General features: G+C 62.3%; 2 protein-coding genes across 4 annotated transcripts; both read right to left on the bottom strand.

The window, feature by feature from the left end:
• Positions 1-1,139: 1,139 nt before the first annotated feature.
• On the bottom strand, positions 1,140-6,119 carry SBK2 (SH3 domain binding kinase family member 2). Of its 2 annotated transcripts, none has more exons than XM_019980264.2 (4): positions 5,994-6,119; positions 4,904-5,170; positions 2,772-2,974; positions 1,140-2,269 (listed from the first exon to the last, which is right to left on the bottom strand). In XM_019980264.2, exons 1-4 carry the CDS (start codon positions 6,082-6,084, stop codon positions 1,679-1,681), a joined length of 1,152 nt encoding a protein of 383 aa, XP_019835823.2. In that variant the 5' UTR covers positions 6,085-6,119; the 3' UTR covers positions 1,140-1,678. The 2 variants fall into 2 exon arrangements, with proteins under 2 accessions (XP_019835823.2, XP_019835825.2); XM_019980266.2 differs by having other exon boundaries at positions 5,962-6,046.
• Positions 6,120-6,817: 698 nt separating this feature from the next.
• On the bottom strand, positions 6,818-14,700 carry SBK3 (SH3 domain binding kinase family member 3). Of its 2 annotated transcripts, none has more exons than XM_070771720.1 (4): positions 14,297-14,700; positions 13,670-13,820; positions 12,996-13,099; positions 6,818-9,280 (listed from the first exon to the last, which is right to left on the bottom strand). In XM_070771720.1, exons 1-4 carry the CDS (start codon positions 14,339-14,341, stop codon positions 8,585-8,587), a joined length of 996 nt encoding a protein of 331 aa, XP_070627821.1. In that variant the 5' UTR covers positions 14,342-14,700; the 3' UTR covers positions 6,818-8,584. The 2 variants fall into 2 exon arrangements, with proteins under 2 accessions (XP_070627821.1, XP_070627820.1); XM_070771719.1 differs by having other exon boundaries at positions 12,996-13,198; positions 14,297-14,693.
• Between the last annotated feature and the right edge of the window lie 125 nt (positions 14,701-14,825).

Below are 14,825 nucleotides of genomic sequence, written 5' to 3'. Positions count from 1 at the left end.
CTGCTCCCCCTCACCCAGTGCACCCACTATCTTATTCTCTCCCACAGCCCCCTACTCCAGGAAGCCCACTGCGATTGCCTGGGACACGTGCCCATGTCCTCAGGTCTCTGGATTGAATTTAGATGGAAAAGGTCCTTGGGGGTCCTTCCACAACCCCCCTCCCCACCAGACAACACCTCCGCGGCCGCAGCAGGGGCCTGGGGCAGGTGCGGGGGCCAGGGAGAGGGTGACACATGATCCGGCCTGGGTTGTAGCCTTTCTCCGGGCGGGCAGCCAAGGAGGCCACGGAGAGGAAGAGAGAGTGTTTGCAAACAGGGTAGCTGCCAAGAAGGGGCCAGGGTGAGGTGTGAAGGAGAGGGGGGGCCCAGCGCTGACTGGCAGCCGCACCTGGGACTCTGCTTCCCCGACTACACACACGCATGCACATGCACACACACGCGCAGGCTCAAGGCCTGAAGCACACACACGGGTCCAGTGTCCGCACACAGCAAGGTGCACTCCACTCTCTACCCTCACACGTGGTCACACAGTTCCCTGAGCACATGGGGGGCTCGCAGACGCACAAAACACGCAACTCATGTTGTCCACGCGGAGTGAGACACACTCAACCCTCACGTCTCTCTGTCTCTCACAAACACACCATTATTTGCACACACACACGGGCTCAGATGGGTGCTCATGGACACACAAATACACACAAGTTTCAGGTAGGAACTTGAGAAATGCACGCTCCAGTTCCTGCCCGAAAATAGCCAGACATTTTCCAGCTCCGCTGTTTAATCCCTCTCCTTCTCAGACACTTCTGTGCAGAACAAGTGCAAACACACTCACCCCCAGGCACACTCACAAACGCACACACAGAGCCAGCATCTCCTTCGACGACAGGAGGGACCACTGTCTGCCATTCTTCCTGCCTCTCTGTGTCTGTCTTCCTCTCTCTGTCTCTCCCTTTCTCCTTGTCTCTGCCTCGCTTCCCTCCCTCCTCTGTCTCTGTCTCTCCTCCACAGTCTCTCTCCTCCACAACATGCCCTTCAGGGGACACTTGCACGCATGCACGCACGCGCGCACACACACACACACACACACACACGCTGGCCTTCTCTGTCCCAGGCTGACAGACCAACAGCATCACAGATACCTAAGTACCAGAAGGACTTTATTTGCAGAGAGTAGCTGAGGTGAGAAAGACAAAACGCATTACCAAGAGGGCGCAGACCCAGCTGGTGGGAGAAGGGGCAGAGGGGGTGAGGTGGGGAGTGGAGGGCGCTCAGGAGAGGAGAGACTCGGGCAGGACGACAGGTGTGCTCAGGAGAGCCGTGCAAAACCGAAGGGATGGGCCGCCTGCACGCCCACGATGGCCCCTGCTGCTTGGGCTCCACCGGAGGGGAGGCCTGCGAGAAGGGGGAGCAGGGGCGGCCTGGCTGATTTGTGGCAGGGGAGCGTGAACCAAGAGCAGCTAGGCAAAGGGAGCCGTGGGTGCCGCGGCCCGGGAAGGTGGACAGGTGCGGACGGCCACGGTGCTCGCTCAGAGACCCCCGGACCGAGGCGGCAGATAGGTGGGAAGCGGACGATCCCAGACAGAGGCGGACAGACGGCAGAGCAGCCAAGAGCCGTCCCGAAAGCCGAGGGGGCGGCGGGGGCGGCCGGGCCTGTCCGGAGCACCCCCGCCCCACCCTCCTCACCCTGAGTCTTCGTCCTCCCCCGGGTACACCTCCTCAGCCTCCCCCTCCCGCTGCCTCCAGGGCCGCCCCAGGAAGCCCCGGACGGAGCTCACGGGGCTCCTCCTCCGCGGCTGGGGCTCCAGCAGCCCCAACAGCAGGGTGTCGGCCGTGGGCGTCAGGCCGAACCAGGGCCGAGGCCGGTGGTCGGGCTGGCCAGAGGCCTGCCAGACGACGAAGTCCTCGTAGAAGGGGTCGGCCTCGGCCAGGGGCTGGTCCCAGGGGAAGTAGCCGGTGAGAAGGCAGAAGAGCAGGACGCCCAGCGCCCAGGCATCCAGGGCGGGTTGGATGGGCAGCCCCTCGGGGAGGGGCGGGGGCGCGCAGAGCTCGGGGGCCGTGTAGGGGATGGGGGCCCCGGCCAGGCGCAGCAGGGTCCCCCGCGGCCGCGTGTGGCCAAAGTCCGCCAGCTTGACCCGCCGGCAATCGGGGTCGCAAACCAGCACGTTCTCGGGCTTGAGGTCCCGGTATACCAGGCCAAGAGAGTGGACGTGCTCCAGGGCCGAGGCCAGCTGGGTCGCGCAGCGCTGGGCAGCTGCCTGCGGGAGGCCCACCTGCGGGAACGGGCGTCAGGGGCTGGGCGCAGGGCTTGTCCTCAGCCCCGGGGACAAGCGTCGGGGTCCCAGCTCCCCAGCCCACCAACAAGGGCTGGCCTTGGAGCTTGTCCTCAGCCCCTGGAAGCAGACCCAGGGCGACAGAGGCCTAGTTGGCCCCGAGGAGGCCTGGGGTGAGCCCCGTGGGAGGGGCCTGGGGGTGAGCCCGTGGTGGGGGGGCCTGGGCTGAGCCCCATGGGGGGCCCTGATGAGGCCTGGGGTGAGCCCGTGGGCCCAGGGTGAGCCTGTGAGGTAGGCTCGGCGTTGCCTCCGTGACAGCCGTAGACTCGGAGGGGCGCGTCCATCCCACCAGACCTGCGGGCGCGGTGGGGCCCCTGCAGGGCGACGCGCTCAGGCTGCCCTGAGTGTGACTCCTGAGGCCCAGGCTGAGCAGGGTGTCCGCTCCAGGCCCCCCCCCCCCCCCGCCCGCCCCTCCCAGCTCCAAGCTCCGGGGCCGACCCACCTTGGGACGGATGTAGGCGATGAGGTCGCCGTGCAGCACGGGCTCAGTCAGGAAGCTGTAGGAGTCGGCCGACTCCAGGCCGACGCCGCAGGCCGCCACGATGGCCGCATGCGAGCCCAGGGAGAGGCCCACACAGAACTCGTAGAGGAAGCCGCGCAGCGTGGTGGAAGCCTTCGGGAGCTGCTTCAGAGCCAGCACCGTGCCTGGGGGCGGGGTCGACGTGAGCCCGGGCCGCCCCCTCCTCCGCCCCGCCCCTGCCCACCCACCCTAAAGCAGCCTGGCCACCCAAACCCCTCTGGTGGTGCGGAAAATGCTGTGTGTGCTTAGTCGCTCATTCCTGTCCGACTCTTTGCGACCCCGTAGACTGTAGCCCGCCAGGCTCCTCTGTCCCCGGGATTCTCCAGGCAAGAATACTGGAGTGGGACTTCCCTGCTGGGCCAGTGGCGAAGACTCCACTCTCCCGGTGCAGAGGGCCTGCCTTAGGTCTCTGCTCAGGAACTAGATTCCACGTGCTGCAGCTCAGACCCAGTGCAGTCAAATAAATAAAGAAATAATAATTAAAAAAAGAATACTGAAGGGGGTTGCCATTTCCTCCTCCAGGGGAATCTTCCCCACCCAGGATCCAACTCACGTCTCATGCATTACAGGTGGGTTCTTTACCAGCTGAGCTACCAGGGAAGCCCAGTGGTAACAGCATTTAATGCTTCCCAGGTGGCACTAGTGATAAAGAATCCGCCTGCGATGCAGGAGAGGGTTTGATCCCCAGGTGGGGAAGACCCCTGAAGGAACAAATGGCAGCCCTGTCCCGTATTCTGGCCTGGAGAATCCCATGGACAGAGGAGCATGTAGGGCGGCAGTCCACGGGGTCACAGAGAGGCCGGGTGTGGTGGGGGAGGGTCACCTCCTTGCCTGAGATACCTGAGTGCAGCCCCTTCGTGTGTCAGCAGCGCCCTGAATTCCTGCCAGCTGTCAGCCACCTCCCATGTCGAGGACTGGTTCTACCCTCTGGGGGCAGGTACACCTTCATGCCCCAGCACCGCCCAGGGAAGGCATCGAGCTGGCCTCCAGGTGGGCGAGGCCCCCTCACGGAGCCCGTGGTTCCAATTATCGCTCGTGTCCCCAGAGTTCTGTGATGACCCCGGTCTGTATCTCTCTGCATCTCTCTCTCTGATGAGCTGACCGGCATCTCTCCTTACTGCCTCCCGCAAAATTCACACCTTAAAGTAGTCCTTATGCCCATTTTCACAGAACGTGACCGTATCTGGTGACGGCGCTTTTGTTTTTGTTTTGGCTGCACGGCTTGTGGGGTCTTAGTGCCCCCGACCAGGGAGTCAACTGTGGCCCTCAGCAGTGAAAGCGTGGAGCCCTGAGCCGTGGACGCCAGGGAGTGCCCCGGAGGTACGGTCGTGAAAGAGATAAAGTGAGATCACTGGGGGTGATCCCCAGTTCCAGTGTGACTGCTGTCCTTCCGAGAAGAGGAAGCCTGGACGCAGACACGCAGGCAGGCGTGAGGACGCGGGGAGAAGCTTGGCTGTCTGCAAGCAGAGGAGGGAAGCCTTGGGAGAAGCCCGCCCTGCTGAACTGTGGTCCCCCCAGTCTGCAGCCCTTTCTTATCAGCTGACAACTGCAGGGAACGGACACACCCTGTCATGCAGGGGTGTCCTTGGAGGCAGGGCTGGTGCAGGTTTTTCCCTGGGGGCCCAGCTGTCCCCAATCCCTGGTCAGGGCTGAGCCCTGCAGTCTCCTTGGATGCTGACCAGCAGTCTGGGGCCGGGGCCCGTGTCCTGCACACCCGCCCTGTGCTGGCCTCGCTGAGTGCCCAGCAGACAGTGAGTCTCTCATCGCCCCCACAGTGACTACTGAGCTGGCCCGTGTGAGGGCCACCGGGGGCAGGGGTGGGGGCAGCTCCGTCTTCCTCCCCATCGTCCCCGGCAACCAGAGCCCCTGACATCTCCTCCGGGATTCTCAGTTCTCTCAGAGAAGGGATCATCACCCCTGTGTTAGAGGAGGAGGCTGAGGTTCAGAGAGGGCCAGGCCATTACCGAAAACACACAGCCTGGAAAGGGCGTAGGTAGGACTGGGCTGGCGTTGCAGACCCCCTGTCCCTGTGCCCTGCCTTCAGACCCCGGTACCTTCCTGCCGGTGGGTGACCAGCCAGACACGGCCGAAGCGGCCCCGGCCCAGGGCACGCACGTGCTCGTACAGCTCGTCCGCCTCGGCCCGGACCAGGCTCTGGGCGCTCAGCGCCATCCGGGCCTCCAGCGCCCGGGCAGCCTCCTGGCCCTGCCGCAGCTCCTCCGCTGTGAGGCCCCCCAGCCCCTCCTCCTCTGCCCGGCTCTCCGTGTGCTCTCCATGCGCAGCCTCCATGTATTCCGTGTGTGATGCTTTCCCCGGCATCCCTGCAAAGGCAGAGGAGAGGGCGCCCGGACTCAGTCCTGCCAGAACAGGGCCAAGGGCGGGGAGGGCCTGGGGGCTTGGAGTCCTGGGCCTGAGGGAGGAGGGGCTGGGGTCACGACCCCCTGGTCCAAGGAGGAGGGTGGCGGGTCACTGGTTCAGGCCCTTGTGACTCGGTTTCCCTCCTTGCCAGGGGCGTCTCTGGGGCAGCAGACCCGGTGCTGGGTGGGGTGAGGTCAAGTCCGCGGCCCCGACGTGCCCGCCCTGCCCCCACCGCCCTGCGCCACCTGATGGCCTGAGGGTGAAAGATGAACCAGAGGACTCGAGACACCCCCCCCCACTGTTTCCAAAGCAAACAGACTTGGGCCCTGGGGGTGGATGAGGAGCCTCCGTCTCCTAAGAGCAAACAGGTGCTCAGCCCCCAGGGGCTGCAGGGGGCGGGCTGCACGCTCGCCTGGGCACGCTGGGGTCCTGGGGGAACCGAGCTCTTGGGATGGGCTGTACAGCCCTGGGGTGGTCTGCGGTCCAGTACTCACAGCCCCAGCCCCTCCTCTTCTCTCAGACCCAGGGGTCCAGGCCCCCAGCTCCCCCTCCCTCAGCCCCGGGGGTCCAGGCCCCCAGCTGACCCCTCTCCTGAGACTTGACACAACTCACATATCTTGGGGCCCCCCACCCCAGACTCTGTGTCCCCCACGCTCAAGCACTCTGCAGTCTCAGTGTCCGTAATGAGCTGCTGATCCCCGAAGGACCCAGCGCTCCGACCACCTGCCTGGCTTCTCTCTCAGGCACTGCCCACCTTGGGCTGTTTGACCCCTGCCTCCTCCTGACCTGGGCTCCAACCTGAAGACCTCAGCTTCTCCCAGGCTCGCCTGACCCTTCGGCTGCCCGCTGTGGTCAGTGCCCAGCACTCAGAGCCCATGCCAGCAGAGGCCTGCCCGCAGCAGGACCCGCCCCCACCTAGGGGGTCGGAGCCCCGCCCCCGGCCTCACCCCTGGACTCTCTATGGGGAGAGCGACACCATGCGTTGTGGCCCAGAACTGGCTGCAGCCAGACTGTCCCAACCCAGGGACTCTGCCTCCTCCCCAGAGCCAGGGTCCAGACCCCACACCCTCTGCAGAGCCAGAGTCCAGACCCGGGCCACTCCTCCTCAGACGCAGGGGTCCAGCCCCCAACCCCTCCCCCCTCAGGCCTGGGGGTTCAGACCCCCAGCTCCTCGTCCCTCAGACGTGGGACTCCAGGCCCCTGTATAGAATGAAATCGTTCATCCAGCCTGCCCCGCCTTGACCACCCCTGGCTGCCCCACAGTGTCCCATGACGGGTCAGACGCAAGTGTTTTTGGTAAGGGGAGTCCGGGGGAGGAGGCACTGGGGTCTGCCGGGGAAAGGATGACACAACAGGATTCCAGAACGATGCAGTGAGGAATGACCTCAGACTCGGGCGAAGGGGAGCAGGTGGTGCGGCAACTGGGCGGGAGGGCCTCGGGGGAGGGACGGGCGGAGGGGCGTCCCAGGCTCAAGTCTTCAGACTGCAAGGTGGGGGCGCAGGCAGGGACCCCTAGGACTGAGGTAGGGGGCCTGGGGGGGCCACACAGCCCCGCCCAGGTTTAGAGCGAGATGACCGATGCCAACTCACTTGCTTCTTTTTAAGTAAGCTTTTGATTTCAGAATCATTTTTATTGTTTTCAAGTCTTTATTGAATTTGTCACCATGGTGCTTCTGTTTTACGTGTTGGTTTTTTGGCCCTGAGGCGTGTATAATCTTAGCTTCCCAACCAGGGATTGAACTTGCACCTCCTGCGCTGGGAGGCAGACCTCTGAACCTCCAGGGAAGTCCCATATCCCAGAATCATTTCTGGATGCACAGGACAGCTGCTTTGAGCTCCCACGTCCCCTCCCCCAGCTCCCCGCCAGGTGAGTCCTGACCAACCACACGTCCATTTGTCCAAAGGAAGATAGGAACTGTCAGTCAAATGGTAGACTTGTCTCAGGTCCACAGCAGCCCTTATCTGTCACAGGGTTCAGTCCCAGACAGCCCTTGTATGTGGAAGCCTGCGGGTCAGGCTTCCAGCAGCCGTGACTGTGCTGGGTGCAGGGGATGCTGCCTTGGGTCCATGCAGCCCCTGCCCTGCGGGTCTGTGTGCTGGGCTGCAGGGGGCGCATGGGGTCTGGCAGAGGTCCCTGCAGACCAGTTGTGGCCCTTGGTGTGGACGGGACTGCATGCTCTCAGGGAGCTGGCCCAGGAGACTCTCTGGACAGGAGGAGAGCCCGAAAGGAGGCACAGGTGAGAAGGACCAGGTGCATCCGGACGGCCTGAGAGGGGAGATGTGAAGTGGGGGGCACAGGTCACTGTGATACGGGCTCCAAACGAGCGGGAGCAGCCCCCAGGGGGCTCTGCTTCCTGGAGGCCTGGAGTTGGAAAGGAGGCATTCTCGGAGGAGAATGCTGGGCGTGCAAACGTCTGTAGGCAGGAGAAAGAGTGTGTATGTGTGTGTGCATGTGTGTGCATTATGTGCTCACGTGCCCACATGTGTGCAGGTATTTGTGGGTGCATGCACACGTGTGCACGTGTGTGCATTTGTGCATCTGTGGACATGTGTGCATGTGTGCCTGTGTGTGCATGTGTGTCGATTTAGGTCCAGAAATGGTGAGTGACTCCTATAATGTCACCCAGGGCCCAGGAAAGTGGACGAGATGGCAGGTGAGGGTTCCACGGTATTGAATCTGGAAAGCCGTGGTCAGCGGGCGTCCACTAAGATCTTAGAGGAGAGGAGTGACTGCTCAGAGGTCCACAGACACGGAACACATCCCCACGGGGCAGAAACGCATATGCGGGAGACATGGCACTTCCTTTCAGGAAGACAGGACAGAAGGGTGAGGGAGGGTCCTTGAGGGGGGGAGGGGCTGGGGGCCTGCACCCCCGGGTCTGAGGAGGAGAGGCTGGGGGCCTGGACCCCTGGGTCTGAGGAGGAGAGGCTGGGGGCCTGGACCCCCGGGTCTGAGGGGGCAGGGGCTGGGGGCTTGGACCCCCGGGTCTGAGAGGGGAGGGGCGGGTCTGAGGCGGGAGGCGTGGGGCCTAGACCCCCGGGGCTGAGGGGGGAGGCGGGGCTGGGGGCCTGGACCCCCGGACCTGAGGGGGGAGGCGGGGCTGGGGGCCAGGACCCCCGGCTCTGAGGGGGGAGGGGTGGGGCCTGGACCCCCGGGTCTGAGGGAGGAGGGGCCGGGGGCTCCAGACCCCCGGGTCGTCAGCTGGGAGGGGAGTCGTGCGTCTGAGCTCAGCCTTCGGTTGTGAAAGGCGCAGGGCGCTCTCGGTTCTCCCAGGGCGCAGCGGTCTCTCCGCGCAGGTGGCCGTGGTGGCTGGGGACAGGGCCTCTGGGGGCGGGGCCTCTGGCCCGGGCTCCAGCCACCTGTCCCGGTCACCTGGTCAGGGCTCTCCCGCATCTGTGCCTGTCCTCCCCCCGCTGTCACCGTCCTCCTCCTCTGACCACTCTTCTAGGCTTGCTCCGCCCTCCTCCTCCTCCTCCTCCTCCTCCTCCCCGCCCTCGCTGGACATGCTCCCCAAGCCCCCAGCTCTGTCTTTGTTCCCGTTTAACCCCCAGTCATCTCCCAGGAAGTCCAGGACGACCAGCGGGGGGCTCCTGGTCTCAGGATCCAGATCCAGGAGCCCCTGGAACAGGGCCAGAGCCGGGGGCGCAAACTGGTCCCAGGGGGGTGGCGGCCGGGGCGGCTGGGGCCTGGCGGTCATCCACCCCGCAAAGACCTCGAACTCGGGGTCAGGGGCCAGCGCCACGTCCCAGGGGAAGCAGGCGGTGGCTGCGCAGAAGAGAAGCACGCCGAGCCCCCAGGAGTCCAGGGCGGGCCGCAGGGGCAGGGTGTCGGGGGGCAGCAGGACGCAGAGCTCGGGGGGTGCGGAGGGCAGGGGCCCTGGGGGCGCCGGGGTGGGGCTGCCCTCGGGCCGGGTCAGACCCAGGTCCCCCAGGGCCACGCGACTGCACACAGGGTCGAAGACCAGCACGTTGTCGGGCTTCACGTCTGCGTGCACCAACCCCCGGCCATGGAGGAAGTCCAGGGCTCCTGCGAGCTGGGCCACCACACGCTTCAGCAGCAACTCTGGGAGGCCCTGGGGTCAAAGGCAGAGGGCAAAGGTCACCCTCCGTTCCTCCTCTTTGCTGCTTCCTGGGGTTCAGGAATCTGAATGCCAGGACCACTGGCTACCAGGAGTGTCTCTGACACATCTCCCAACACCTTCTCCCCCTCATCCTCAACCACCAGCTCTCCCTGTAGACCTGCCCTCAAATGTTTTCCTCACCAGGACCCCGCATCTCACCAGAAGCTCTGTAACTTCCATCGAACTTTGTCCTGACACTAACAACCACTCCTTACATTTCTTATCTTCTCTCCACAGACCACAAAGATCTCCAATGAAACCCTAAATCTCACACTTAACTAATGAACTTAACTAATCTTAGTCCTGTACTAATTGAGGTCCCATCTCCAACTCAGACCTAGTTCGAAAGTCCCAGCATTTACTTTATTAATTGATTGATAGATCTGTCCATCCAGCTAGCCAGGCAGTGAGACAGCAACCCATCCATCCTAACCCCAACCTGTCATCTATCCAACAGTCTACACAACAGGGTTCCAGTCAGTATCCATTCCACCAGCTAGTCAGCTGTTCAATAATTTGTCCAGTTATTTAGTATCTGATATCCATCCATATATTCCTCCATCCTTCAATCCATCCATCCATCGACCCACTCATCCACCCATCTATTCATCCATCTTTCCTTTCTTTCATCCATCCATCCACTCATTTGTCAGTCCACCCTGCAACCCACCCATCCATCCATCTATCCACCACCCAACCAACTATCCACCCATCCACCCACCCACTCATCTATCCATCCATCCATCATCCATCCACTCACCTATCCACCCACCCATCCACCCATCCATCCACCCACCCACCCACCCATCCATCCATCCACCCACCCACCCATCCATCCACCCACCCAACCATCCACCCACCCATCTACCCACCCATCCATCCATCCATCCACCCCCCCATCCATCCATCCACTCATCTACTCACCCATCCATCTACCCACCCATCCATCCCTCCACCCATCCACCCACCCATCCACCCACCCATCCATCCATCCACCCACCCATCCACCCATCCACCCAACCAGCCATCCAGCCATCCACCCAACCAGCCATCCAGCCATCCACCGCCCCATCCATCCATCCACTCATCTACCCACCCATCCATCTACCCACCCACCACCCACCCATCCACCCATCCACCCAACCAGCCATCCAGCCATCCACCCAACCAGCCATCCAGCCATCCACCGCCCCATCCATCCATCCACTCATCTACCCACCCATCCATCTACCCACCCATCCATTCCTCCACCCATCCACCCACCCATCCATCCATCCACCCACCCATCCATCCATCCACCCAACCAGCCATCAACCCACTCATCCACCCATCCATCCATCCATCCATCCACCCACCCATCCACCCACCCATTCATCCATCCATACACCCATCCACCCACCCACCCACCCACCCATCCATCCACCCACCCATCCACCCATCCACCCACCCATCCATCCATCCACTCATCCACCCATCCATCCATCCACTCATCCACCCATCCATTCATTTAGCCACCCACGCACCCATCCATCCATCCATCTAGCCACACACCCACCCATCCACTCATCCACCCATCCATACATCTATCCATCCATCCATTCATCCATCCACTCATCCACCCATCCTTCCATCTAGCCACTCATCCATCCATCCACTCATCCACCTATCCATCCACCCATCCATCCACCTACCCATCCATCCACCCACCCATCCACCCACCTACCCACCCATCCACCCATCCACTCATCCACCCATCCATCCATCCACCCATCCACCTATCCATCCATCCACCCATCCATCCATCCACTCATCCACCTATCCATCCATCCATCCATCCATCCATCCACCCACCCACCAACCCATCCATCCACCCACTCCATCCACCCATCCACCCACCCATCCACCCATCCACTCATTCACCCATCCATTCATCCATTCATCCACCTATCCATCCATCCACCCATCCATCCATCCATCTACCCATCCATCCACCCATCCATCCATCCATCTACCCATCCATCCACCCACCCACCCATCCACTCATCCACCCATCCATCCATCCACTCATCCACCTATCCATCCATCCACCCATCCATCCATCCATCTACCCATCCATCCACCCACCCACCCATCCACCCATCCACTCATCCACCCATCCATTCATCTAGCCATCCATCCATCCATCCACTCATCCACCCATCCATCCACCTAGCCACCCACCCACCCATCCACTCATCCACCCAAACATCCATCTAGCCACCCACCCATCCATCCACTCATCCACCCATCCATCCATCTATCCATCCATCCATCATCCATCCACCCATCCATCCATCTAGCCACCCATCCATCCATCCACTCATCCACCCATCCATCTAGCCACTCATCCATCCATCCACTCATCCACCCATCCATCCATCCACTCATCCACCCATCCATCCATCTATCCATCCATCCATCATCCATCCACCCATCCATCCATCTAGCCACCCATCCACCCATCCACTCATCCACCCATCCATCCATCCACTCATCCACCCATCCACTCATCCACCCATCCATCCATCCACTCATCCACCTATCCATCCATCCACCCACCTATCCATCCACTCATCCACCCATCCATCCATCCACCCATCCACCCACCCAACCAGCCATCTACCCATCCACCCATCCACCCACCCATCTACCCATCCACCCACCCAGCCACCCAGCCATCTGTCCCTCCAGCCTTTCTTCCATCATCCCACTATTTCCCTCCTTATCTCCCTTGCTTCCTTTTTTCCTCCTCTTTATCCCCAAACTTATCTGAAATCCAAAGTTTATTCCTAAAGATGAAAGTGAAAGTCGGTTAGTCACATCCTACTCTTTGTGATCCCATGGAATGTAGCCCACCAGTCTCCTCTATCCATGAGATTCTCCAGGTTAACAATACTGGAGTGGGTTGCCGTTCCCTTCTCCAGGGGATCTTCCTGACCCAGGGATCGAACCCAGGTCTCCTGCATTGCAGGCAGATGTTTACTCTCTGAGCCACCGGGGAAGCTATCCCTAAAGATGACCCCACCTTAACCTCACATTCAAGTACCCCTAGAAGGTCATGGATTCAGTCCAGACCTGGTCTTTCTAGAGAGAACTCCATTACAGTCCCTCTCCAACTCCCTGTATACACAGACACATCCTCAGCCATCTCTGCAGCTGCACACATGGTCTTCTCCACACTCACAGTTGGCCTGTCATCAACTTGAAGCTCAGCTCATCCAACTCCACCCTCACTCTTTCCCAGTCCCACTGCCATTAAAATCCTATCTCTCCCTCTGTGCCCACCCTCTCATCAGACCTGATCTGTCCTCTACCTCAATCCCAACCTGTCGTCCAGGCTAGCTTGTGTTCAGATGGTTGGATGGATTAGGGCTGGGGTTAGTCATGGAACTGCGCTGAGAAAGAGAAAGAAGGAGGTTGCCTGGAGGAGGGCATGGCCACTCACTTCTGTGTTCTTGCCTGGGAAACCCCGCAGGCAAGAACAAGGAGCCTGGCAGGCTACAGTCCACGGCTGCGCCAACGCCCTTGGGGGCTTAGTGGGGAGCTCCCTCTGGGAGTCAGGGTGGGGGACAGGCCCAGGGGAGGGCCGACATCAGACCTGGACAAGCCCCCCGCCTGCCCGCCTCACCCGTTCCTGCAGCATCCCGCTGAGGTCCCCACAGGGTGCGTACTCCTGGGCGAAGGCGAAGTGTCGCGGGGTCTCCAGCGGTCCCGCCAGCGTCTGGAGCAGGCCTGGATGTGACGACACACAGCGGCCCACACAGAACTCTCTCAGGAAGGTGGTTCTGAAGACTGAGGCCCGAGGGAGGAGCTTCAGAGCCACGGCCCGACCTGCCAGGGGGCGGGGGCAGAGGGCAAGTCAGGGTGCCCTGAGCATCCAACCTGGGGCGGGGCACGGTGCTTGACCTCTGCGTGCCTCTCCTGTCTCCATCTGTGGGGGGTTGGTTAGAGGCCCCCTTCCCTGGGGACTCTCTCTGCTCTGTCTCAGATTGCTGTGTGACCCTGCACCACTGCCTGACCCTCTCTGGACCTCCGTTTCCTCTCGCGTGAACTGAGGGACGTGGCAACTGGACTAGCAATCCTAGTCGTGATCCTGCCTCGCTGTGTAACCTCAGGCAAGCCTCTCCCACTCTCTGGGCTAGAGCTCCGGTTCCTTGGGCGATCACAGAGCTCTTGACGTTCTGAGGGCCCCATCGGGAGGAGTCCTGGTCAGCTCCCTGAAGGGATGCTCCCTGTTGCGGTGGGCATGAGTTCCCTAAGAGGGGGCCATCCTGGGGTCTGCCCTTCGGTGGCCACACTCACCCCCTTGGCGAGGCCGGGCAAGCAGCACGTGGCCGTAGGAGCCGGAGCCGAGCCTCCGGATGAGGCGGTAGTGGGCTCGCAGACTCCGCACGGGAGTCACCCTGGAGGCCGTCAGGTCCACGAGCCTCTGCAGGGCTGTGGCTGTGTCCTCCTGCAGGAGAGGGACGGGACGGGGGGTGGGGGGTCAGTCAGGGCATCGGGCCGAGCCGGGGGGCCCGGGGGCCCGGGGTCACTGTCCCCAGCGAGGAGGGTGAGTCACAGTGACTCACCCCGCCTCAGGCCACCTGTTTTCGGGCCTTGGCTGGGTCACGGGTGATTGTCTCAGTGGCCCTGCCCACGGTCATCTGGGGCTCCCCCCAGAAGCCCCCAGCCCCACTTGGGGCCGCCTCCTCCCCAGCCCATGCCCCCTGCCCCGCCCGCCTCTCTCTCCATCCTCCTCTCTTCCTGTGTCCTGCCCCTCTATCTGGGGACGTGTCTCCCGGGGCCCCAGTCTTGCTACGTCTCCTCGGGTTCCCTGGGTCTTGGATGTCTCTGTCTCCCTGCTCTCCTGTTGTCTCTGTGTGTCTCTCCATGTCTGCCCCTCAGCCCGGCCCATTCCTCCTCTCTCCGTTATCTCCTGCCTCTCACCTCCGGGTCCCCATCTTCCTGCTTCTTGGGGTCCCTGAGCTCCATCTCAGGGTCAGGCCAGCACGCCTGGTCTGGGCTCCCCGAAAAGCCACCCGCCCACCAAGCCCCGCTGCAGCCCTGAGCGGAGCCACGGCTGGGGGGTTGGTCTGCGAGGCCCACTTCCGTGTCCCCACTGCGTCTGGGCTGGCAGCCTGCCCTGCGCAGCCGCCCCCTCTCCTTGCACCTCCCTGGCTCGGTCCAGCCCGAGTCTGAGCGCCCGAGGTCTTGGGGTCTCCCTGCCCGTCTGTTGGTCCCTAGCCCCCCACTCTTGTCCCTAGGCTCTCCCCACTGTGGCTGCCTGTCCGTCCGTCTTGGGAGGCCCCGTCTGTCCCCTGCCCTGGGCGCCCTCCCGTCTGTCTCCCTGCCGTCTTTGTCTCTGCCTTTGTCCCTCCCTTTTTCCGGCCGGGACAGCTCAGAGACATCCCGTCCCCCCACACCTCCCCGCCCGCGGCCCCCCTTCCTCCCCCGTCCAAACTTAGACCAGCCTGGA

The sequence above is a fragment of the Bos indicus genome, chromosome 18, assembly GCF_029378745.1.
Source record: "Bos indicus isolate NIAB-ARS_2022 breed Sahiwal x Tharparkar chromosome 18, NIAB-ARS_B.indTharparkar_mat_pri_1.0, whole genome shotgun sequence".
Taxonomy (NCBI): Eukaryota; Metazoa; Chordata; class Mammalia; order Artiodactyla; family Bovidae; genus Bos; species Bos indicus.
Note: the sequence above shows the minus strand (reverse complement) of the source record. Positions and strands in the feature narration are given on the sequence as shown.